The 26,391-nt window shown below is 40.2% G+C and overlaps 1 protein-coding gene across 1 annotated transcript in view; it reads left to right on the top strand.

The window, feature by feature from the left end:
• GRIN3A (glutamate ionotropic receptor NMDA type subunit 3A) overlaps positions 1-26,391 on the top strand; it is a gene marked incomplete at its 5' end in the record, with an annotated part of 73,282 nt that overhangs the window by 25,466 nt on the left and 21,425 nt on the right. Inside the window, 2 exons of the mRNA XM_082335599.1 lie at positions 4,147-4,751; positions 10,279-11,326. Of these exons, the coding sequence (XP_082191725.1) occupies positions 4,147-4,751; positions 10,279-11,326 (1,653 nt within the window). The remainder of the gene's footprint in view (positions 1-4,146; positions 4,752-10,278; positions 11,327-26,391) is intronic.

The raw sequence follows: 26,391 nt of genomic DNA, 5'->3' as shown, positions 1-26,391 counted from the left end.
CCTAAAGACAAATTTAAACAAAGCAACTGAATTTCCGTATGAGCTTTAATTGACAGTTTAACTGAAATAGTCAAACTTTACTAATTTCCAAAGTGAGGTAATGAAGGAGTTTGCCTAAGAACTTTATTAAGGATGGATGGGCACAGTTCAATATACTGATACTATTTCATAAATCTTCTGTTCCATGACAAGTACAAAGTTACACACATCTAAACTATCATTTAAGTTGTCAAAAGCCTTTGCTATGAAATTATGCAGTCTCAGTGATTGCTACTGAAAGACCGAATAAACAATTTTCAAAAGTTCCTCATTAAAAAGCAGTAATTGTTTATTTTGAAGAAAGAAAAATGAATAAAAATATGTAAAAGCATTAAGAACACTATAGTATCAAAGGTTGTATACTGACATGTGACTTGTGTGTAATTTTTTTCAGGGCCTATATGTTCAACTGCATCTACAAATGACAAATAAACCTTTCAAAATAAAATTAAGAAGGTATTAAATCCGAACATCTGCAAACATCTCCATATCCTTTCCTAAAAGGATCTTCTTTTGCCTATAAAACCAGTGAAGTCAACTAACCACTCACTGGATGAGGCCAGAGAGAGTTCTTCCTGGTTGAGCTGTGGAACAGTGTGGCCCATCAAGTATCCCCTTCCCTCAGTCCCAGTACAAAACCAACATTAATAGCTGTTCCTCCCCAACGTCTAGAGGGGTGTTTGCACAGTGGGCTGAGAATTAGCTGAAAGTTAAGCAGAAGACAAAACACGAGAGTGACTGAATTTTATGTATCAGAAAAATTCTGAAGACGGGTTTGCAGTCCCAATACACTTAATAAAGAAAAGAGGCTGTGTTTGCTGCTTTTTCAGGGCTGAATGTTTACCTTTCAAGCACATTAATAAGGAATTTAGCAACTAATAAATCACAGTGGTGATAAGTGCTCACGTAGATGCACCTGTGGCCTTTTGAAAGTGACAGCTGAAGCACAGATGGTTTCACACCAAGAAGCACTTTTAAATGCAGGCTCAGTCTAAGCCAGGTTATCCCAAATCCATCTCCGTTCAGTGAAGGAGTAGCGTCTCAATACAAGAATGGTCTGTTAGACGATATAGACACATCCAAGTATATTGCAAGTAAGACAGGGCCCAGCGCTAGGGCTCCTGAGGACTAAGCCTGTAGCTGCACTGCTATAGGAGAGCCCAGCCCTGCACTTAAGAATACCAAGTCACATGGAAACTGCCTTCACCTGCACTGCTGAGTAAAATTATGTCCAATTTTCTGAGCCTGAGGCAAAGTTCTGCTTTCTCTGGACTGTGTGCTTGGTGCTATGTTTGCTCTGGGCCCAGTGTAATGTCCAGTGACCCTAAGGTGTAATTTCTGTGTTAGCTTTATCAGTTCAAAGTGTTTTAATACTAGAAGAACTGTGCTGTAGATAAGCAGAAGCAGTCTTGCATATGTGAAACTGTGCATACGCACTGGGTTTAGCGTGAGAACATAGAGGTCTTCGAAGATCTAAACCTGCTGGGTAAGATGGAGAACCAGTTCTTATGCAGTCTTATCCATACTGCCTACTGGGAGTGATCCCCAAAATGTGCTAGGACCCAAACTGCCAGTGCGTGGTATGAGAACGCTAATTGGCGTGCGCCAAAACCAGACTAGCAACAAACTAAGCAGTACAAATTCTCAAGTTTGTTCCTGGAGCTGTTTTATTCAATGGTATGGACACAGTTGTTATTGCTAACTTCTATCACTCATCAGCGCATGGTTGTTGTTCTACATCCAATAGATTTGTTTTATACCTGCACCTATACTGTAATAGCTATAGTACTATGCTTGGGAAGTTATGCTTATGAATATACTGAAGACTCTTCCTCCTACAGGTATGGTCAGGTTGTGTGCTATCATTTATATATGCAAAATGTTCTGTGTATACTGAATAACTCATTTCTTCTCCAACACTCAAGTCAACTAAGCCAGTAGGCTTGCAAAGTTTTGCTGATTGGAGGCAGATCATTGTGTAAAAAGTCTTCATACTTTTACTTGATCTTGGACAGAGAGGACACAAGGAAAATCCTTTATACTCCCTTCTATTTGCAGTGAGAGACAAACTAGAGTTAATTTACCCAATCATCTCATAACCTCAGAAAAAGTTTGTTGTGATTCAGTTTGCAGAGTAATTTATTCAAATCAGCTTCCCAAACCCAGATATTATGCACAATGCTTTTTTTTTCTGAAATGTATTTTAATTAGTAGGCAATGTTTTCCGGCATGGAACGCACAGAGCCTGCACAGCTTAGCTTCTTGTGCGTTCAGGAACTTGTCCTTTACCAAAGAGTCAATCCTCTTGTCTCTTACTGGCAGTACATGATGTGCATCAGTTGTGGACAGTGATCTATTTAATTAGTTTATTCATGTGCCTGTGTAAAAAAAGGCCACAGGTACCAAAACCAAGAGATAACAAAAAGATCTGAGAGCATCTTCAATTACAGTATTCTCTTTGTCAAGCTCTGAATTTAAATGATCTGCTCTGGAAAACAGATGATGAGTTAATGTAACTGCAAATTAACACAATGAAAGCTTGCTGCTTATAGATGGTGTTTAGCTCTTCAGGTTTTTTTTCTCACTTCACCCCTTACATCTGTACTGGAGAGCCCATTTTAGTAAAACTAGTGCAAATTGAGTGGTTATCATATTATTCCAAATTCAGAATGACATTTCTAAGATCCATACAAACTGGAGCCTATAATGAACAGTAAAATACTATTAAAATCAAAATGACAGCATTTTATACCAACTTTAAACACAGTAAAGGTTTGATCCCTCTTATATATAATACATGTTAACTACTGAAAATGTAAGAGAATGAAGAACAGACCTTAAGTGTTTAGTAACTTAATGGATAGAAAGATAAAATTCAGGTACCTGTGTGGGATAAGCATTGACATAAACATTGACATAAAGTCACAACAAAGATCTCACAAACCACAAGATGCACTGAAACAGGCATCATAGTAAACATTTTTTGAACAGTCTCATGGCTGGAATCAAATGCCAGTGTAAAGTAAGTTTTTTAGCAAAGCTGCACTGATAACTGTCAAATTCTCAGCTGAAACCAAAAGTTGGAACAGTATATAATGTGCTAGCTGATGGCCTGATAGAAGCATTTTGGTAGAGCGGAGAATTATTTCATAGCAAAACGCCAGAAATTGCTTGGATTCTTTAATTTTTTTCTTCCTTACTAAGCCTGTAGATAAAATTTAACTTTATTGTTGGGACCAGGGAAGGAGGAGGAATAAGAGTAAGGGAGAAGTATTTATGGATCAAATAATAAGAAAGGAAGAAATATTCACCTTAAGAGAGCAGATGAATTAGTCTCACATCCTTTTTCCTTTTCTGGAAAAGATAAACCCAAGGGCAATGGTGTTGGGGAACCTAATGGGTTAAGTTCTGTTATATCATCAATGGCGTGGAAAAAATGAGTATGGAATGCTTATTTATTGAATATTTTCCAGCTCAGAAATCACAGTCTGCGTATCTTAGCCTCTTGTGCATTCAGTAACTTATCCTTTACCAAAGAATCAATCTTCTCATGTTTTGTTGGCAGTACATGACATGCATTGATTGTAGGTTGTGATCTGTTTAATTAGGTTACTCATGTGTCTGTGTAAAAAAAGCCCCCAACTACCAAAAAAAAAGAGATAATAAAAAGAACTGAGGGCTCTTCTTTATTTTTCATATTTGTTCTTCTTTGTTTACCAAAGAACTTGTCAGCATCCATTGAATTTTAACATGAACACCACAATTGAACCTGAACAGTAAGGGCATACCTTCTCATATACCTGTTAGGAAAGCAGAGAAATCTTTGCTTAAGAATGCCAAGAAATCCAAAGTACAAATGGATTGAAAGAAATACAAATTCTTGGAAACAGACTCATTAGCGACTACTAAAGTTGAATCAAACTCTAGCTGAGGAAGCCCATGAGTCCATTTAAGCTGGGTGGGTATAAGTTTCCCTGTTTCTCACACAGTTCTCTTGGTTGACAGGTGATTACTTTGAACTAAATGAGTGAATAAAAATTAAGCAAACTCATTAACTTTGAGTCCAGCATATTTCTGATCAGTTGTCTTTCATGTTTTGAACTACAGAATCCCCTTCACCTGCAGATGAGTTTAGAAAACTCTCTGAGTTCTGATGCTGACGTCACTTTCTCAATCCTTGCGATGAACAACTGGTATAATTTCAGCCTGATGCTATGCCAGGAGGAGTGGAACATCACAGATTTTCTCTTCCTCACACAACAGAGCTCCAAGTTCCATCTGGGATCTATTATAAATATCACAGCAAACCTCACTTCAACCACTGACCTTCTGAACTACTTACAGTTTTACCTAGAGAGCATCAAAGACACAACGTCTACTATGGTGATGTTTGGATGTGACATGGAAAAAACACGTAGGATTTTTGAAATAACCACCCAGTTTGGTGTGATGCCTCCAGAACTTCACTGGATTATTGGGGATTCACAGAACGTGGAAGAACTGAGGACAGAAGGTTTGCCACTCGGTCTCATTGCTCATGGCAAGACAACACAGTCAGTCTTTGAGCATTATGTACAGGATGCAATGGAGCTGGTAGCAAGAGCTGTAGCAGCAGCCACCATGATTCAACCTGAACTAGCTCTTATTCCAAGTACAATGAATTGCATGGACACAGATGAAAGGAATATCACTTCAGGGCAGTACTTGTCAAAGTAAGTTTTTCCTTTTCATCTTCTTTGTAACTAATATTTGTGGTATACAAGAAAAATAATTTCCCCCTGCCTTGCCACCATTCTCAGTGGCTTAGCTATCATGCTGTTAACCCTCCGTCATACACACATTTGTTGGAGTATTTCCTCCTGTTTCATTACTTCAGGGCAAATAATGAAACTTAAATTTAACCACAGAGGGAGATTAAGCCAGTTGTAGAAGACACTGTTCCACAGAAGTCGAGATCACACAGTAAACATAGGCTAGGTTACAGACTATGATCTGAAAGTATCTCATATTTATGTTTATGCATGTAAGAGGGAAAAGTCAGGGCTAGTGTCAAATTCTCTGAGGTTTTGAGATACTTGAGGAAATAGAAAACACGATAAGAATATTTGTGATACCAAAGCAATCAGAGTATAAAAGCAGATGTGTAGCCCTTGCTAGTATGCTTCCATGGAGAAGAAACAAAAAAGTTCCACCTTCACCACCTCAGAGGCTGCTGCTGCTGGTTAGAGCACTCAAAACTGCAAAGTGCTCTCTTTGTTGCTTGATGCGGGAGGCTCCTCTTTCAGCTTCTGCTAAAACTGTTCCTGTAGACCACTGCATGTGACTACCGAAATTACTTCCAAAACCACTTGGGAATTCACGTCTAGAAATATTCTGGTTTTTAATGTATGAGAGGAAAAATTGCATGGTTCTTTTTGAAAACAAACAAAAAGGTCCTTGCTAAGTATGTGAATTCATGAGCAGGTTTACATCCAGTGACTGTTGCATGTTTTCCCCTTATTACACCTGGTTTTCAGCCTACAGATTTTGTTGGATGGAGTTAGGATAAAAGTTCTTGCAGCTTTTCATATGTTTGCAACTTTTTTGAAATGATATCTGAGATGTGTCTTCATAATAATGTGGTAACAGCACTGCTCAAAACACAACCATTTGAGACCCTAACAGTTCCTTAGTTAGCACTGGTCCATAACTTCAGGGTCAACCCCCGCCCCGTTTCCAAAGAGTGAAAAAAGGCTTGGGAGTAAATACTGCACTGGCTTGCAATGTCCCCACTGACTTGTGATATTAATTTTGTCTTATTATTCTGGATATTTTAACTAGATCATACCTAAGTTCCGAAAAGTAAAACTCAGCAAGAGGCTTCTTAAAGTAACAAGTATTTGAGGACAGTAGTTTTACAAACAGACTTTTTGAGGGTTAAGGAAGGGACAAAGAAAAAGGAAAGCAAAATTAAAGCTCTTAAAAGTATTCCTGCAAAGTATTTCTTCATCATTGCTTTTTACAGAAAACAATTAGCTCTCTCATGAACAGTGACTGCTGTAATTTTTGTTATATTTTGGGAGACAACATGCAATTTCACATCTATGGAATTTATTGTTCCTTCATCTCAGTAAAGATATTGTGGAAAAGAAAAAAGAATCATATGCTTAGCCTTTTTTCCCCTAGGCATCTGCTTGTGGACCCTATTAAAGACAAAATAACAGGTTAGATAAACTCTTGTCCTGAATCACTGCAGCTCTTTTTATAGTATATAAGTGAGACAGATACCTGATGGCCAGTACTGATGTATTTGAGTTAGAAGCATAACTATTAACTCTGAGTGGTACCAATGATTTCTCAGGCATGAAGCACCGATGAGTGGCCTAACTGTGACCGACCTTATCCATTGCATGAGTGCTATTAGGCAAGTGGTGCACCTCCGAAGATGAAACTTTTATCTGGTGCTTAATTGAGTGTTTACTAATGTGGGCGTTTTTCTGTCTGAATGAACCCATCTGTATTGGTATGTTGCCTTGGAGCTGCGGTGAGTGGGGATGGAGAAGGCACAGTGGCACAGAGCTTTGCCTCCCTTAACTGCAGTGTGTAGTTAAACAGCAGTCCCACAAGCTGCCACAGCTGACACCTGAGCTTCCTTGCCAACACTGCAGTCATACATTGGCCGTGCAGGCATTTAAATGCCACCCAAGAGCAGAATAACAATTGCGAACGAGACCCAGATCTAGTCCATGGCAAAGCATGCTTTTATCTATATGGATATGGATATAGATGTACAAACCCCTGAAGAGTATACTGTTATAAGTCTCCATCCTTCATTCCTCTTACAATGAGATCAATTCCCTGATCTATTCTTGTCTGATCATGGGAGCATCCTTTTTGACGGAACAAGGCATTAAAATTTCAAAGCCTCATCTTGTCTTATAGCTTTAATTAGTCTTACAGCTTTAACTAGTCTTACAGCTTTAACTCTGCTTCTTGGGTAATTTCAGCAGTCTGCTGTTTGCTTGCCCACTCTAGTTCTTGCCTCCAGTAAACTTTCCAAGAAAGATGTGGAATGATCAAGCCATCAAGCTTGAAAGAAAATGAAATCATTTAATTAAATCATTCTTAAAGGTACTACAAAGATATCGCTGCTGGAGTATGGTAGTACTGCTGAAGCCCTAATGAGCCGTTCTTAGAACAAAGCATATGAAAAACAAGTAAAGCTGAAATGAGCAAATGACGTACTTTGGACTCATTGGTCAAACTGAAGTGACGCTAGTAAAGCTTTGACCCAGCTGTCACAGTGTATTGATGTCATCATCAGCTCACACATATTGACATAGCGTCAAGGAAATTCATTCAGCTGTCAGACTTGAGGATTTGGCCGTTCACGTTCTGAAATTTATACACGCAGTCTTTCCATACGAATTTGTCAGTAGCTCTACAGAAAAGATATCGCTCAGATATTGCCAATGTGTCTATGCAGTACTCAGCATTTGTAATTCCCAAAGATTCATGCTAGAGATTGCTGGCTTAAATAATGTAGTCAGATCTTTTTATCTATTTCCTAAAGTTACTGAGTAAGGGCGGTTTTTACATGAAGTCCCTGGTATGAGTTTCACTAGTGCTGCATACAGTGTATGCAAATGATTAGCAGCCATAGCCACTCACGTATAAAACAAAGTGTTGTTAAAATGTATTTCCCACATGGCTCCCCTCATTTATTTTGATTAATGTCCTGTCAGTACCGAAAATATAGAACATGCAAATCAGCTGCAGAAGTAAGCCACTAACTCGATAAGGTAGGGAAGTCATACATTTAAATGCTACTAAATCTCTCAGGTAACAGCTTCTAACACAATTCAGCCACAGGACAGCTACAGAGGGCTCAATTCACCCTCATGGGCACACTTATTTCTACAGTGAAAGTCAGAGAACACAGTGCATAAATTCCACTGTTCTCATTCTACCTGCAGAAAGTAAATCTAATGTGTTATTCCATAGCTTCATCTACTCCCAAAGCACCTGGTCTGCAGCAAGTCATGCTGTAGTAGCAACGTGGGGCCAAATTCGTCAGAACTTTACTAGCTTATTCCATCTGAGGACTTATCTCCCTCCGTTTTGGCATTTTGTAAGCTGTTAACACTATTTTCCACACTTAAACAATTCCTTCAAGATTTTAGATACAGACCCATCTACACATGCAATGGTTTTACTGTTCTTGCCATAGTGATGGCTTCAGCATATAAGCCCAGGAAGCTTGTAAAGATGAAGTTGCACAATTTTTTACAAAGACTGAGGATAAGAGATAAAACCTAGGTAAGTTTATGGGCACATAAACCTTTCTTTAATGCTTAAGATTGCCTTCCCCTATAAATTTTGTCTTGATAGTGTTTACGTACACAAACATGCAAGTACACCATCAAATATGAAATACAGAGTAGGAGAAAAGGACCAGTCAAACAGTGGGCAGACACCACTGATTAATGAAGTTTCAGTACCTTTTAGCTAACACTAGACTAAGTGGTAAAGGATTTTAAAAGTGAGAACCACATTTATCCGTCTGTCCCATTTATAAACACCTATGTGCATTTTCAGGCATAATTTTCAGTTTAATTGCTTTTGACAGTATTGGCTGTGTTGTCTTTCTCCAGACTCAACCTACTTAAAATAGACTGCATAAGAAGAATTTTGAAGCCATCTCAGAGAAGGCTGTCACACACACAACCACACTCAAAACTATATTATTTAGTTTTGTCAATTTGCCCTTTGCTGAGGACAAAAGCTGGTATTATCTTGAGACATACATAATCCAGAGTTTTAACTGCTGAAACTCCATCAAAGTCATCAAAAAAAAGGGTAGAGACCAGGCAGAAGTATGCAAGCCCACACACTTGCTGTGGATTTAGCCTTTTCAAATCAATTTAAGGTTATTTTTTATCCGCTCTAACTATTGATAAACAATTAACCCTACTTAAAGTTTATGTCTTACTTATTGAGGCTGGAATAACAGCTATAGCCTTTATACTTCTTTCAATACTTACTTTTATCCAGTTCCCACAACTAATGTTAGGTGTTATATTCTCCTATGACAGCTAAATAGTTTGTCTTCTGAATGCCTGTTACTGAAAAATATGTGCCTGACTTACCTTACACCGTATTAGCAGCAATTTAACTCAGTTGCTTTTAGTGGAATCACCATACTAAGAGTTACACAGTCTTACTAGGGTTCCTCTACAGGCCCTGCAAAATGCATAGCAGTTTTATTATTAACAGAGTGCAGTTCAGCTGGTCATGGTCTTTACACTAAAAAGGATATTCTCCTTAAAACACTTATTTCCTGCTCAGTTCCCTGCTCCTTTATCCATGTCATTTTAGCCTCTTTGATAATGACTTACCACAAGCTGAATTCAACATACAGGGAAGACAACTACTAGCAAACATTGCCACCCAATACAAAGGAGACACTTAGCTTTATTGTGAATATCTGGAATAGTAAAAGCCCAGAAATCTCAATGCAAAATGTGCAGTGCAAAAATGGCACACTTCATGAGATCTGATACAATGTCAAAATTCCACTGTTAAGAACATTACTTTTGCAGATATTTTAAGAAACTTTTTTTTGGGAGGGGATAAGAATTAAAACTGACTGTCCTAGGGCAACCATCTTTCACTGAGTCCCTTTGTTCATTCCGAAGTGCCTAACTGTGATTTACCAATGCCAAATTTGCATTTTTGAATCCAGATTGGTTCTCTTCAGAGTGCTTGAAAGCTGTTGACAGCACTTCAGTAGCCTCTCTTATGTAAGCTAGATCTTACTGAGATTATGGGATTTTTCTTGGAAGGACATTTCATACATAATTTCCACTCTTCCATTTTCATACATATTTTTATTGAGGAAACTGACTACAGATCTGGTGAGTTCAGCTTAGAACTAACCTATGTTTCATTAATTTATGAGGTAATGGTAACTGAAAAAATTTATGTTCTCTCACTCATTTTTTCTAGTCAGTAAAAGAATATCTTTCCTGAAGACTTTTCATTTACGTTAGATAAGATATGTAGGAAAGCATTGCCAAGTACTTTAGTCATAAATTAAGTGGCTTGTTCTTCGTGCCATAGGAAAGCTATTAATGATCCAGGTGTTCAGCAACATCTCCAATCTATTCTTTTAAACATAAATTCATGGTGTCTGCACGTGCTTTAGCATGATGACTTCAGTTGTCTGCTTCTGATTACTCTGCTTTCTTGCTCCAACAGGTTTTTAGCCAACACAACTTTTGATGGTCTCAGTGGCCACATTAAGGTGAAAGGCTCCTCCATTGTCAGCTCAGAAAACAACTTCTTCATCTGGAATCTGCAGCACGACCCTGTTGGGAACCCAATGTGGACTCGTCTGGGGAGCTGGCAAGAAGGGAAGATAATCATGGACTATGGGATATGGCCAGAACAGGCCCAGAGACATAAAAATCACATGCAGCACCCCACCCGGCTGCACCTCAGGGTGGTAACTCTCATTGAGCATCCATTTGTCTTTACAAGAGATGTAGATGATGAAGGTCTTTGCCCAGCAGGGCAGCTGTGCCTGGATCCTTTGACCAATGATTCAGCCGTGCTGGATAACCTATTTGAAACCCTTCAAGGAGAGAATGACACCGTTCCCATTGAGCTGAAGAAGTGCTGCTATGGCTACTGCATTGACCTGCTGGAAAAGCTAGCTGAAGATATGAATTTTGATTTTGACTTGTACATTGTTGGTGATGGAAAATATGGAGCCTGGAAGAACGGCCATTGGACAGGGCTGGTGGGAGACCTTCTTGCTGGCACAGCTCACATGGCAGTGACATCATTTAGCATTAACACTGCCCGCAGCCAAGTGATTGATTTCACCAGCCCTTTCTTTTCAACCAGCTTGGGCATCTTGGTGAGGACCAGAGACACAGCAGCTCCTATTGGAGCCTTTATGTGGCCACTTCACTGGACTATGTGGCTGGGGATATTTGTTGCTCTCCACATCACAGCTGTATTCCTCACCTTATATGAGTGGAAAAGTCCTTTTGGGATGACCCCCAAGGGAAGGAATAGGAACAAAGTCTTCTCTTTCTCCTCTGCCCTGAATGTCTGCTATGCGATCTTGTTTGGAAGAACAGCTGCCATCAAACCCCCCAAGTGCTGGACTGGAAGGTTTTTAATGAATCTCTGGGCTATTTTCTGTCTGTTTTGCTTGTCCACATACACAGCCAACCTAGCTGCTGTCATGGTAGGAGAGAAGATCTATGAAGAGCTTTCTGGAATACACGACCCAAAGGTAAAGCATGTCTGTTGTTATTAACTCAGCGTTTTCTTCTTCCCAGTCAAAATTCACTGCTGCATAATTTATGGTTTCTAATAAAATCCGAAAGCAGTCTGTGTGCAAAACAGCGGTTGCACTACAATTAGTTACCATCTGATGGCACTTCAGTAGGAAAGTTCAGTGAGATAGGATCTTTAAACATCCATAGAAGTGTAGGGGGTGATTTCAAAGATTGAAGGTGAGGAGGAAGGTGAAGGATTTTGGTGTTGCCCACTGCAGAGAAGAAAAATGGTATCTACATGCAGATTAACGGTTACGTTTCAGTTCTGAAATCCCTTTGGCTGTAGTTGTTTTGATCAACTGGATGATTTGGGTCATCCTGAGCCCATCCTCAAACAAAACAACCACACAGCAAGAAGATAAAACCACTGATGGTAGCATTTTGTAAGTATTTCACAGGCCATAAGGGTGCTTACGAAGGTGTTGCTGGCAAAATTCCCCACAAATGCTAAATCAAACGGAGCAGAACTGAAATCTTTTGAAAAAAAATACCTTCTGCCTCAAAACAGTGGAATTCACTTTACAAGTAGTCAAACATTTGATTTGCACTGTTGTTTCCGCTGGGGAGCTGTCAGGGGAGGAGATGAATTATGTTGTAGACAACGCATCTGCAAATAGCTCAGACTTCCTAGTACTTTTTGGTAAGGCAAGGAAAAATATAGAAGCGGGACTGCCTCCACGCACTCTCTCCCCCACTCCCAAGGGGGAATGAAGGGATCTTCAGTTGGAATTTAAGTCCAGTCATTTTACAAGACTGTTCTGATTTTATTCGCCACTAAGTAATGATTATGAAAACATGTGTGCAGAATGGTTTGTAGAGAGAATATATGGCTGCAGGTGACACATGCAGCCATCCTCTTCACCTGACTGTAACTTTAGGGGACAGAATGGCAACAGCAAATTTCCCTTGTTTGTTTGGCACTTTCTCCAGTGAAGGTGTGATTGTATTGTCCACAGTTTTATACTCATCACCTACTTGCTGGTATGTAGCTTTGAAACCATCCACCATTAATTTGTCTCAGGTGACTGAATTGATACAACATTGTGCCACTGGAAAAAGTCATTCTAAGAACTCAAGAACTGAACATTTATTTTGCTTTTGTAAATTGTGTAAATAAAGGTTACATATGTCCCTCCAGACAGCAAAGGCCAAGCTCCATCTGCTATGTTAGTAAAACCTTGCATTTGGACTAATGACCATGCAGTTTTGACTTTGTGAGTACGACTTCTGACTCCCTTCCTCCAACATTGTCTAGAATGTTTCTACAGAAAAAATATCGTAAATACTGCATCAATAACTTCATAAAGTTAAGCTGCAAAAGTCCACGAGTCATGTATTTGATTTATTCAAAGCTTTCTGAATAAGCAAATGAGAGCTTTCAGCTGAATTTCCCCAGCTCCAGGTATATCTCTGTTACAGCCATTGTTGCGTGAGCCATAAGATCAACTTGAAAATGAGGTTAGTCCTCTACTCTTCGCATGGGCATCACCTAATCCATCAAATGAAATCACATCAGATTACATCCTATTTTTCTGCATCATGATTGTGACCACACATGAAGTTCCTAAGACAGGTGTCTTGGGAAATTTCTGCAGTTGCAAGAAAATGAAGTTATTCTAAAGCTCTGCTGTAAAGCTTGGCTACTGAGTTACAAAGTTGAGCACAGAGTATTGAAGCATATCAGGTGCTGCAGACACAGGTCTTAGTCCTGAACAGAAACACCAATGACTCATGGTTAGTAACCTCAGTGATTCCATTAAATCAGTGGCATTACTGGCCTTTCTTAGACAGGCACTTCTCTGCTTCATGGACTAGATCTAAGCTTCTGAGTAGTTACCAGTTTCCAATGTGGGAATAAGACAAGGTAGATTTTATGGAAGAGTATTGCCTGCCACTACGTGAACTACAAAACAGTTTCATGTATTTCATTCATGCATTTGCCTCCAAAGTATAGACTGTAAGAGTAGTTATAATAGAAAAGGTACTGGTTTAACCTTTCTCACACAAAGCCTGAGCTGTGCCCTTTCAAAGTTCTCTCTAAGACTTAAAGCTTAGTTTTAGGAAATGTTTGGGACACGACAGTTGTATAGGTACATGCACCACTTTCTAGTTAGTTACTTAAAGCATTTTTTACATGATTTAAAGATTTTATGGTTTGGTTGTTGTTTTTTTTTTTTTTCCAGATCTGCTTACTTCTTTCTTTTCAGTGGTGGAGACTCATTTCAAAAAGAAGGCAGCAGGATGCAGAAACAATCTTTTTAATTTTAATATACTTTTAAACATTCTCCTGCTGCTCTCAGGATACATATGCCCTTGTACTGTGCTTTTGAAATGTATTTAAAAAAAGAAAGCCCAAAATAGAGGAGCAACCTTCTTGAGGTGATGTAAGACATATCATTTCTTCAGGCTGGCAGCCACAAACAGCAGCTTCCATCTGAGATGGCAAACAGTCAGGAAGGAAGGCAAGTTGGGAAAAATTAAAAGGTTTTTTTCAAGATTAGAAACCTGGTATCTCAAGTCAGTATTGCCAGGAATATCTGTGCGCTCTCTTGTGGTTAAAAAAAAGACAAGGTTAGTTATAGCCTGAATAAATAGCATCTGCCTTTCTAGAAAAATTCATGTTACAACAATGATGTTTATTTGACCAAGCAGTACAGTGTTTTAGCAGTTGCTCATTGCAGCTCAGCAAAGGAAACACGGTCCTCTCGTGTTGCTGAAGTCTCTTTTCATCAGAAATCAAAAGAAAATGAGTTGCTGTACAACCACTAATCACAACGTAAAGTGGAATACGGAATTAGAGATACCTCAGTTGGACCTTTAAATGCACTAACGACGTAGAAGTAGAAGTAAGGGAATATAGAAATATCATCATGCTGCTGAAAGGAGGAGTGGCCAGTGAAGCAAGACAAACCACAGCAGAAGGCAAGCAATGGGTGGCAGGCGAATTAAGGTCCTGGAACATGTCTTGAATTTTGGAAACTTAGTATGTATTTTCCATGTAAGAATCTTAACAAGGGTGGGTCACTAAAATGAAACATCTAGATTATCGATCAAAGCTGGCTACTCCCTTTACTAGGTCACATTTCAGGTGACTTCTTATGGTAGAAGCTACAACATAGCCAGTAAGTTGCAGAAATATTAAAGCAATGTCCTGCCACCTTAAAATCTTACTCTTCTAAGAGAATGGTCAATTTAGGGCCACAGCTGCCCATTTTCTAATCTTACACATTTTAGACGATCATCTCTTGCCAGCGGAAGCTGGCAAACAGTTTTTGGGGAAGAAACTCACTTGAACATGTTCAGTCTGCCATTTGAGCACAAGAGGATAGCTACAGGATGAATGTGCCATTTACCTGGTGAAAGTTGCAGCAGTGTCTTGATTCCCTCTTAGGAAGCTCTCTGCAGTATGTGGCAAACAAGTTTAAAAGCTTGTTTGCAGATAGAGGAGGTAGAGACAGAGAAAAAATATTTTATATTTGGATCATTTTATAATGCTTTTATCCCTTCTGTCATCTGAATCCCAGAGGCTTATTTCAGTTTTTCTCTTAGTGTCACATCTTTGGATGCACAAAAAATTACAACATTTTTCTTTGTCAGAGTGCTTGGCAGACCAGGTACACTGCTGTATGAGTTGCCTTCTTTACAAGGTAAGTTATTCAGTCTACAGACATGCAAACCAGCAGCCTGCCTACCTGTAATGGCCTGGAGAACAGCTGGCTTGATTCCTGACATCTCCCAAACCTGCTTATCACCTTGTTTATTGTATAGCTCCTCAGCCCCTTGGTGATGACATTATACTCGGTTACAGTTGGAAAAGCCACCACACAAAGTTTTTATCCTTTGCTGCGACCAATGCATATTTTCACAGTGGCAAGACTAGACTGCAATAGGTAACTCCTTAAAACAGAGCTGGTGCTAGAGGAGCACGTAGGTATGCAGATGGGGACAGATAAGTCTAGGACAGCTGGCCACTGTTGTCATTTTCCCGATTGACTGGAGGTGATTGCATTACAGGTCTACAGCAGCAAGCTGAGTACACAGCCTCGCAGGCACAGGCTGAGCAGAGAAGGAGCACATTGATACGTAAGGGGCTCTGGGCACAAAAAAGAGAATTTGCTGCCATTCTGCTTCAGAAGCACGTCTCTTTATGGCTGTTGTCTCTTTCAGCTAGTCTTGTGACAAATCCAGATATTTTATGTTTCAGTTTACGGTATGGTTTTGATAAAGCATGTGAGTAATCTAGGTCTCAGTGCTACAGACAGGGAAAAAAAGAAATTATCTGTAAGTAAAAGAAGTGTCAGTGCCTTCCTTTGCCCAGCGAGCCTGCAGCTAAGGCCTGGATCCACTAAAACTCTTCATTATCAAATCCAAAAATAGGGTCTTTTATTACCGGATCTCCCCAGGAAGTGTTTTATTTTAGTGGCAAGGAGACTGGCAGCAGGGACTTTGCTTTCAGGCTCCTAATGCAAGAGCACCTGTTGGAGATGCACCATAAAGTCAGGAGCATGTTGAGTAGTTCAGATTATCTGAGGCAAAATAATTGTGGAAGCTCAGAGGACAGCGGAAATATTTCAACCATGCCAGCAAGAAAGCATGCAACAGCAGAAGCTGAGGAGCTGGACAAGATTTTCCATAAGGTGGTCCAACGCCTGGCCTTTCTTTGTGCTAAAAGTGTCATTCTTTCAACAGTATAATGAGGTGCTATCCGACCATTGTCACTTCTGTGACAGCTGTCAGCTTTTCTTTGCCATCTTTAGCATATACTTGAGTAGCTATGCCTGTTAATTTACTGTGCTTGTATTTTTACTTCTCTGGATCACTTCACCTTCAAAACACCCTTTGACAATGGCAAAGTTCCTTTCCACATTGTATTTTGAGAGAAAATATCAAACCTATTGAGATTCATTTAACAAAAAGGGCTACAGCTGTGAATCTCACCATAAGCAATTTCATTGTGTTATCTCACCTAACTTTACATGTCTGCAGCGGAGACATTACTTACGATTTACTCAGTCTAATATGCTTTTACAGTTAGTTGGGAGAGGTAGGCACATCGGGCTGCTGTTGAAGACACTTACTTCAGGACGAGATCACCCAGACCGTTCCCTGAAAGCACCTACTTCTCTCTGTCATGCATGATGGTGTACTAGCATGGCCAGCACTGATGACTCATGAACACTGTAGATGCCCCAAAGAATGCACTGCAGACACCTACAATCACTCTGACAAGCCCCATCCAGCAAGTCCTTTCAACAGCCTTGGTGTGCTTCAGGGTTAGTCCTCAGAAATCTCTGCTTCTCTTCCAACCCATTGTCTGAACACTTGCTCTTACGAGCTGTCCATCTTTTTATTACAAAACTAAGCACTTTGAGTGATCCAGACAAGATATTTCTGAGAGTTTGTTACTCAGGAATTCAATATGTACAATCACCCAGATTTTTGTTTCTAGATTTAAAATACAAAATGTGTGGGTGCAAACTCTCATTTCTGATTTATGAAAATCTCAATTAATTTAGAGGCCTTATGGGCCTTATTGTATCAGTTAAAAACTCCCTGTTACATGTATTAAATCTGATCTGAATTCTCTCAGTGCCAGGAGGCACACAAGGCGCGAACATCGTTCTTCCACTTTGATCGGTCTGCGGCTGCATGCTCTGGAGTCCCAAGGGCCACAGCGCAGTCTTCTGTTGGTTTTTTCCTCAAGACATGACCGATCCAGTTCCATCTCCTCCTCCTCACTTCATTACTGATTTTCTCCATCTCCGAGTTGATGCGAAACGAGCTCGTCGTTTCTGCAACTTTTTATTTTTTTTCCCGGGAGGAGGTAGTTGGCCTCCTGCCCAACCCCCTTGACTTGGAGGGCCAGTGGTTTTTCTGTCAGGGTGGCCTTCCCTTAGGCTGCGTTGGTTCGCAGCATCTTCTTCAGTTTTATCCGGTGCACCCTCCAGAGAGGGATCCCCTATCCACCACCCAGGGGACGCGCCTTCTAGCCGTGCAGCCCCAGCTGAAGGACATGTATTAAAACAGTCCAAAAATACCAACTGGCAAGTAACTGCAGATAAGCTTTAGTGATACCAAACAGTACAAGAAGAAAGGTCCAGCCACTTTATAGGCCTTTTTCATTGTTAGAGGCACAATTCAAGTACTACTGCATTTCATGATATTTTCCCTCAAGTTCAGCAAGCTTTAGAGTGAGGCCATAACTGTTGTGTGTTTATTGATAAATTTTCTTCCTGAAAAAAGGAAGCCTTGTAAGAATTACACTGAGGAAAATGCTCTTAAAGACTGCCATGGGCTTTCACTGCAGCAACCTAAGACAAATCATTATAAAGAGTGCCACTTGCACTGCTATGTATTAAATATATAATGAAATAGCATGTATTTAAATATGCATTAAATGCATTAAATTGTTTAGCAAAAGAACAAGCAACAAACTCAGTGGAGTTAACAGATATCTTATTGCTCCCATGGGGTTTAGTATCTGTACAGGACTGCAGGATTCTTTTCTTTTTACAATTAAAAGAAGTTGGCTGCAAAATCTATAGAGCATACATTTCTGTGCAGGAAGTCACTGGACACAGGAAGGTCATGACTCACAGCATCACAGCCTGCTAATTAATACATGGTGCTTTTCTGAGTATTAATGAGTCAGTGAAGGATTTGAACTCAAGAGGACTTTAAGTGTCACAGAGACCAAAGTGAAAAAATCTCAAAGGACAAATTAAGTATCAAACTCCAATCAGAATAAAGAACAGGCATTGCAGAGCAATCTCATATAGGAATGAAAGACTTCTGCAATTTATGGAGGTGAAGTCTTGGCTTCTTTAGCTTCCCTATGCAATTTATGGTGGTGAACACTTGACTTGTTTAGCTTCCCCATCACATCATTAAAGCTTTCTTGTAAAGTTACGGCTGTGGAGGCTCAGAATATGTCTAGTTTGGATTTTTATCATTCTGATATCCAGTTTATCAGACAATGCACTGCACTGTTCTCCAAATCAAGTTTCCTTTCCCATGTAGACCTGCTTTTTATGCCTTCTTGCCAACAATTATTCTTTTGGTATCTTTGTGTATTACGCCCTACCATTCCAGGTCTTCACCTATATAGAATGCCTTGTACTGTCATGTACTGTCTTGGCCACTCTTTACCTCACCATGCTAATTGTTTGATCCGAAGAATGTAGGGGTAGGGGTGGAAGGGAGGAAGTCCTGCCGTCTTTATTCCATGTGGTGTAGATCATGAAAGTTGTTCTTTCAGCACCAGAAGGAATTAATGTGTTTTAGCATTTTCCCAGCTGTCTTCACATCAGTTTCTTACTCTCAAGCTGCTGTATACCTGTATGGTATGTCGTTTAAAAAAAAAGAAAGCGAGCCCACCACCAGAAGTAGCAACTGCGTCATAGGTGGGGCTCAGACCTTGCAAGAAATAATGAAAGCAGAGAAATATGAGGAGAAGGTGTTCTTGAAGTAACTGGCAAAGAGGAGCAGATAACAGAGAAGATGCATAAGGTTGATCTCATCGCCTGGCAGGTGAAGATCATCGTACAACTGACTTAGCAGCATTGAGGATATTTATTATTGTTCACAAAAGTCACAGTGTGATCATCAAAGTGCGATCTATAAACAGAGACCTGGATACTAGCCTGGCTCACCTTCCTAGTGACAGAAGTCCTCAGTCAGCTCCTGCACTGATCCCCTGGATTTCAGGGATGCCAAGGGGTCAAGCCCTCTAGAAAAAAAAGTAGTTTTCATTGAGTACAATAAGATTTGACTGAACACCAGGTAAAGTCAAATGCTGTTATCCATATTTCACTGTGCAAGATGCCAAGACATCCAAATGAGCCCATCATTTCTCTGTTAACGCTTTGTGCTTAACACATGCCTCACTGGTCCAAATGGATTCCAAGAAGAAAAAAAATACTTAGTTCCAATGTTGGATCTGTCAGTAACAAAGGACTCCTTCTGATTTACCTTCATTTGATGCTTTTGAACCAAAAGCCAACAGCAGATAACATATTTAAGAATTTAGGGCTGCGGTTCCACAATCTGCAATTGGAAACCTCTTGGTCCTAGTAACTGGTGACCCATTTGCAACACGAAACCATTGTCTGTTCCTTTCCTGGAAACCATAGAGCACTAGCCTTGCCTTACAAGTTTAGACAGTGTCACCACAGAGGATTGTGTTCAGCCCTGGTACCTGGGGGACAATTGCCATATGGCCAGGGGGCAGGAGGACTGACAGTGTTGCCCTAATCAACCAGCAACAGCTGAAGCAGGAGAAATTTGTAAGAAAAAGGATTTGAAAGATGATTGTTTTGAAAGTGAGAAAGCTACTTACACTTTAAGCTACTGGCACATTAGATTTCCCCCTCCAGCCCTGGCTGATTGTAGGGAACTGTGATAGCTTTTCAGCCGCAGACCTGAGACTCAGGATGGAAGGACAAGAGGGATTATTTAACCAGAAGTCTCCCATGTCTCTTTGGTAGTTTGAGGATGTATTCAGCCAAAGAGCTCTCCTTCCTTTGCTTCGAATTTGAAAAGGACTTCACCTGCCTTAGAGCAGTATTAGCCCTGTTTTACAGGTAGGAAGCAAAATATCGTCGATGAAGTGACTCAGTCTGGAACATTTTTATGGCTGTTTTGTGCTGCTGAAGTACAACTGGAAACAGTGATCTGTTGCCTGTTGGGAATTACATCCCTTTTTTTTTCTCAGTCTGTCCATTTTTCCTACAATAATTTACACTTACTATCTTACAGTTCTCAGCTCTCCTGGAATAAATTCCAGCTCAAAGATCCCTCCATCCAGAACACTCTTTTAAGTGCTATTAAGAAACAGGGATAAAACAACCATTAAGTTCATATTCACCAGAGTAGTGTTCTTATGGAGCTTTTTACTCAGCAGGGCAATTTTCAGAAATTAACTTACCTACCACAGACGAGTCCCCAGTGTCATCCCTTAGCTGTACAGCTTCTGCAGCACCAGAGAAGTAGAGCAGATCTTACAATTAATTATTAGTGCTCACACAGGGAACGTCAATACAGAAGCTTTGTATTTTGAAACAGAGACCTAAGTAACAATTCCTTTTCATGTATGATCTTGTTGCCATGCAGTGTCAGTTCTGGACTGTGCATTTGTTTCTAGATTGAAACTGCTTGTTTTCTTCAATGCAGCTCTAAAGTTTTATGCCAACTAATGACCTAGCTGAGTTGGAGTCAAAGTAACAGGATTTTAACAAAATCTGACATCATCCTGGCAAGCCAAGGATCAGCTCCACTGACACTTTTTGCAACAGAGAAGGGAACGTGAGCTTTCAAATATATTCTGCATACACCACCTCCTGGAGGCCCTGGGAACATCTCCACTTCCCAAGCCTGAACACATGGGACAGTTTCTGAACAAAGCCTCCACTTCCAGAAGTTCAGCTGTGAATTTTCATCTGCTAAAATTTGAAATTCATGTGCTTCACTGTGAATAATTTTATTTTCTTTCATCTCCTTCTGCACCCCATAAATATTCACTAGTTAGCTTTCAAAAACTCTTGCAGATAAGTAGGGAAAAGCCCATGAACAGAGTTCTACATTGTTTGGGTTTTTAAAAATTTTATTTGTTTTGTTCTTTTTCCCCTGAAACTTTGCTTAGCACTAGCAATTGCACTTATTATATCAGTAGGCCATGAGAAATCTATTAGCAGCTAGACGACCACTTAAATGTATTGGTTGCATAAGGCAAGATAAAATGCTATTGCTTCACATATCAAAGACAGAAGACTCATTGCAAAACAGCAGATCTCTAAAAGCGTGTCAATTCTTCACAGTAGAGCAGACCACTTAATGCTACACCTCTCCAGTGATTAGTAACTGAAACTGAACAGGTTTTCAAGATTGTGCAGCAGTTCCCTGGCAGAGATCGTGCTGGCCCTAACAGCAATTCTGCTGATATACGAGATGTCCATTAAACACTACACTTGGTGTTATACCAGGTAACCAGCGCTATCATGGAGCAGAGCTACTGAAACCGTTTCATGATAATTTTTCCTCAGAAGTTGTTGGAAAAGTTAGGAAAGTGTTTTCAGCACTTTCTATACCCTATTAAAATTAAAAAGCAATATCGTAGGTGGTGGTAAAAGCTGAATCCGTGTTAACTCTGCATCTGTCACTGCAGGGTGCAGTCACTGGCACTGCAGTCCACTGTATACTGGATTGCCCTTTTCTGATATCCCTCAAAGAATAATTCATGGAGTTGAATTTTGGAAAGGAGAGGCTAACTGAATGAGTGATGAAATAATTTTAATGATTTGAGATGCCGATTAGAAATTGAGTTTCTGAAGCATTTTTCTTCCAGCCAGCTGTCAAGATGCACAGAATAGTCTTGAATCAGATTCAGTGAGGCAGTTAGTGCACCCCATCAATCAAGTGCTGTGAAAGCATTTCCTAGATTTCAGTTATGGGTTCATTTCTTACAGGAAATAGCCATAAATTCCCTTCCCAACAGTTGCTCTGTTTAGACGTTCCTTGTCTCTCTCCATCTCCCAGCAAGCTCAAACTCCACGGGATCAGAAGGCAATATTGTATTGCCTGCTTTTTTGGAGCTGAGACCATCTTTTCACTGTATTTATATTCTGAACACCTGGGTTTCCTACACACTGCAAAAATACATGACAACCAAGTGTGATGCAAACCTCAAAATGATAGTAGACATAACAACCAGGGCACCAAGGGGGGAAAAGTCTTTAAGCCAAAGCTTCTAGCTTTGCAGCACTGAAAGGTCATACGGAAGCCAGAAACTGCTACAAAGACCTTAAAATCCAACAGCCCAACTTTAGTTTATGTCAAGGTTAGCTGCTGGCAGCATCTCATGCATATCCAGTTTTAAATCCCAATTTGCATAGGTTATTTCTATGCCTAAGTCTTTTCAATTCTGAAAGTTCAAGTTCATCAGCCTAGCTGATGGCACTGAAAGCAATGGCACTGTATTACATAAACTGAAATGTGCCAAGTAATGCAAAATCCCTGACATTTAGGATTGTACTTTCCTGTTTCTGCTCTTGTGGTTTTATCACATTGGTATTTTCATGCATAATTGTCACCCCAAGCCATAGATGTATGCACATGCCTAATTCTTCTCAACATCTTCACAAATAAAACGAGTTCTCCACTTCCCACTCAGCAGATGTTTTAACAACAGAAGACAGAAATCAAAAAGATCTAGAAGTAATGTGCCAGGCCAAGGGAACTGGTAGCTACAGTGTTTGCTTTTGCAGTAAGCAGCACAAACATGATTTGTCTAGTGGCACAATGCTGTACAAGATACAGAAGACTCTGAGAAGTCCCAAAGCTTTTCCTGGTGCTGTCAGAGAAGCTGGATGTTCTGTAGAGCTCTTGACTTTCCTTAAACACTACATGACTTCCCTGTCTCAGTGCTCTTCAGCACTTGGAGGCATTCACATTACCCCTTGTTTTCTTACACAGTGTAAGAAAACATTAACCCTTGTTTCTTTTCTTTCCCATGGTATGTCTTCTTAAACAGTGAGACTTGTTCTTGGAAGTACTGGCACAGCCCATGCATCCCACAGTAGATATTGTCCTTAGAGGTCACAGGGACAGGATTGGTACCCCAATTCCAGAAAGCATACTCACTTCCAAAGTTCTTTAGCCTTTCTCCTGCACCTTCATTCTGCCCTTCCCAGCAGCATTTCCTAGTCCTCCCTCCCCAGAGCTTTGTCTTCACAGAAGGTGTGTCATCTTCCTGAACCATCTGTCCCTGACCTATGCAGCAAGATCCTCTGGTCTTGGCATTCCACAGCCCTGAACCTGTGAAGTCAGAGTACTGACTCAAGACAACAAGTGCTCAGCCCTCTCTTGCACTACATCCCTGTGCTGCGAGAGGTCTCACGACCATTTCTTGAGTTTGCCCCACATATTAACCTATATCCAAATGGGAGGTCACCATGTGCAACAGCTTTCTCATAGTAGACTGGGGAGATGGTTCTAAAAATTTGGGATGCACCTAAGTAGTATGGCCATTCACGGTATACACCAGTGCTTCAGATATATAAAACTCAATTTACTAATATGAAATCCCTGATCTCCAGTATTTGAGCTGCAAAAATGATATGGTTAGCTGCTAGAGCCTTCCCCTTTTTTAGGAGAGCCACTAACCAGCAACTCTAAATAACTTTTTAACCCCTGAAAAACATTGGCTTTTAACTACTCCATTGATATATACACACTGTTACATTGCCCAGGCCATTGGAGCTCCCCTACTTCTCCCATTCAGCAGCTTGGCCAGTGCAGTTTGCAGTTCGCTGTGGTGCTGCAGTGGCCTTGTCAGCTAACATTCAAAGGGCTGGTTACTTGCTAAACGCTAATGAGTCCCACACGTGGCAGCAATGCTTAGCTCCCATGCACTGCATGGGAGAGACTGCTTGGGAGTACAGACTTAGCCTACTGCTGAGGAGCAATTATATTCAGGAGCAATGAGCCTTTTAAAAAAATGAGTGATTTCCTTTACTCCCAGGTCTTCAAAAGGGAGGTCTGGCAGTTAAAGAGACGAATAAAAAGGAATATATCATCTGTACCCATAACTATCTGTACATCTTGTTCAGTGAATTGTCAAGCTGGGACTTCCTTGTCCCGTGAAAGCCTCTCTCTAGGTCAAAACAAACCTTGTTCTTTCAATTTCTTACAGCTATAGATGTCTGATTTTGGAGTGACCTTGTAAGGTCATCTAAGCTGAGTGCCAAGAAAGCTCATGTCTGGAGACGGATGTGCAGCTATTGCATTCTTTTATTTTTAATCATACGCGAATCTCCAGGTACTCTATGGATATAAAAAGTGTCAACAGTTTCTAGTGCCCATTACCTGCTTTGTGATGGTTATTTGCCTTTCACACTGACTGACCTTTGAATGACAAAACACAGTGAAGTATACACAGAAGTGTAGTCTCCACATACTAGAAATGCCTATAATTTGGACAGCTATTTCTTCTCAATAAGATAGCTTTTATATTTGCTATTACTGATAAAAAAGCAAGTTAACTGTCTCCCCCAAATCACCAGTTAAAAAAAAAAAATACAATCCATTCTTGATTCTTCGAATTGTGATTCTTCAAACGCTGATTTTTCAGAGTTCATGATTTCTCTGAAGCCCTAGGCATTAGGATTCTGTTACTGGTTTAAAGAAAACAGAAAGACTCTTTCAATATAGGACTCTTAAAATATAAGAAACACAAAAGAAACAGAGCATGAGAAACAGAAAAGATAAATATAAAAAGAGATACCTAATAAGGCAAGACTCACAGGAAGACTGACATTTACCTATCCTGTTGGGACACAGTCATTTGTGATTTCCATCTTTTCACAGAATCTTCCCAGGAGAGGACTACAGAAAGTAAAAAAGCAGCAGTGACAACTGATGAGTCTTGTTTCCATCCTGAAGTTTTTATCTTCTGTTGAAGCAAGTAACCCTTAGCAGTCTTAGTAGATTAGCGATGAAGGTAGTGCAGGTAGTCCATTATCTGCTTTTGGCAGCATTTTGCATTGTTAATCCGCTACTCACGTAGCTGCAAGCAAAACTTTTCTTCATGTGGATAAGCAGCAGTAAGAAGAAAATAGAAGTCCCAAAAGACATAGAGGATTAAAACACTATTAAGATTTATCCTTCATAAAAGGAGTCAAGAGTCATCAAATGCAAAGTTGCAGAAACATAATTATGCCTAACAAAAAGCATAGATTCCAGAAGCAGGAAGAACATAGGATGCAAAGGATCACTACATAACTTCCCTACCTAGAATTTCCAAGACTTCCCACCAGACATATGGTGTTGCTAGAGGCAGGATATTAAGCCAGATGGACTTTTGATCTAATACGTATTCCAATGTTGTCACCATTTGTGGTGAAATTTGACAATGTGCCCAACACAAAGCAAAGCATGTACAGTTCTCAATAAAGCATTTGAGACAGAAAATTGCATGGAGGTGCAGCTTACTCTCTCTTTTGTACTAGCCTTTCTCATAGAGGTTTAAATATTTAGCTAGATGTAGATATTGGTGACAGTCTGAGTGAGGGATACCTTCCAGTGAAGTCAGGTATCAGCAGTGTTTATCTGCAGATCAGATGTTGCACTGCTATTGGCATCACTAGGTGGGCCACAAATATCACAACGAACACCTAAGTTGACTTGGAAGGTGGCAGAATGGTTCAGTGTTGAGACTCGGTGGTTTTTTTGGTCTCTTCTCTGAAACTGCCAAGAAACAAAACCCCAAAAAATAGTACTAACTGTGGCAACTAGCTTCTTGGGACATAGAATGCATGGAGCCCACTCCAGCCTCATTCTTTAAGCAAGTCATCTTCAATGTCTCGAGACTAGACCTAGATTTGGGTTGACAGCATTGTGCTGGAAGTCTCCATGATGTATTGTCACATCACCACTCTCTGTTATTTATGTCTTCTGGCACTTGAATGCTGCTTCCACACTTTTAGGCGAGAACATTTCCCTCTGCGCCCACAGTCCTTCTGGCACAGCATGTACTATGGCCAGTTCTGGATGGAGGCAAACCCTGCTTTGCTTATCCCATGATCGTCCAAACCAGAACACCTCAAAAAACACGCCAAGACTCCCTCCATGCCCACAGTCTTGCATTTACCCACAGGTCTCATTCCTGGGTTGCAACACAGGGACCAGGTCAGCAGAGCACAATATGGAAAGCACCTGTCTGCTTTCCAGATAAAAATTACCACAAATACAGTATATTCATAGCTCCCAGGACATCGAAATACCATCCAAAAGACCTTTTTCTGTTCCTTTTCACACTGAACTAGATGACTGTGCCTTTACAGTCTACCTCTGTTACTCTTAAAAAAGCTAGGAATATTCTTTTATCCTTGGGTCATTGAAGGGGAGAATGGGAAAGGTCTTTTGTATGGCTTTGTGTTGCCATACACTCTGTTTTACATAGATGATAATGCAAAGAGCCAGATGGACTGGCAGAATGCCTCTTTGTTTGGTCTTTGCAAAGCAG

This window comes from Platalea leucorodia (genome assembly GCF_965183815.1).
Source record: "Platalea leucorodia genome assembly, chromosome: Z".
In the NCBI taxonomy this organism is placed as follows: domain Eukaryota; kingdom Metazoa; phylum Chordata; class Aves; order Pelecaniformes; family Threskiornithidae; genus Platalea; species Platalea leucorodia.
This window is presented reverse-complemented; position numbering and strand designations above follow the sequence as displayed.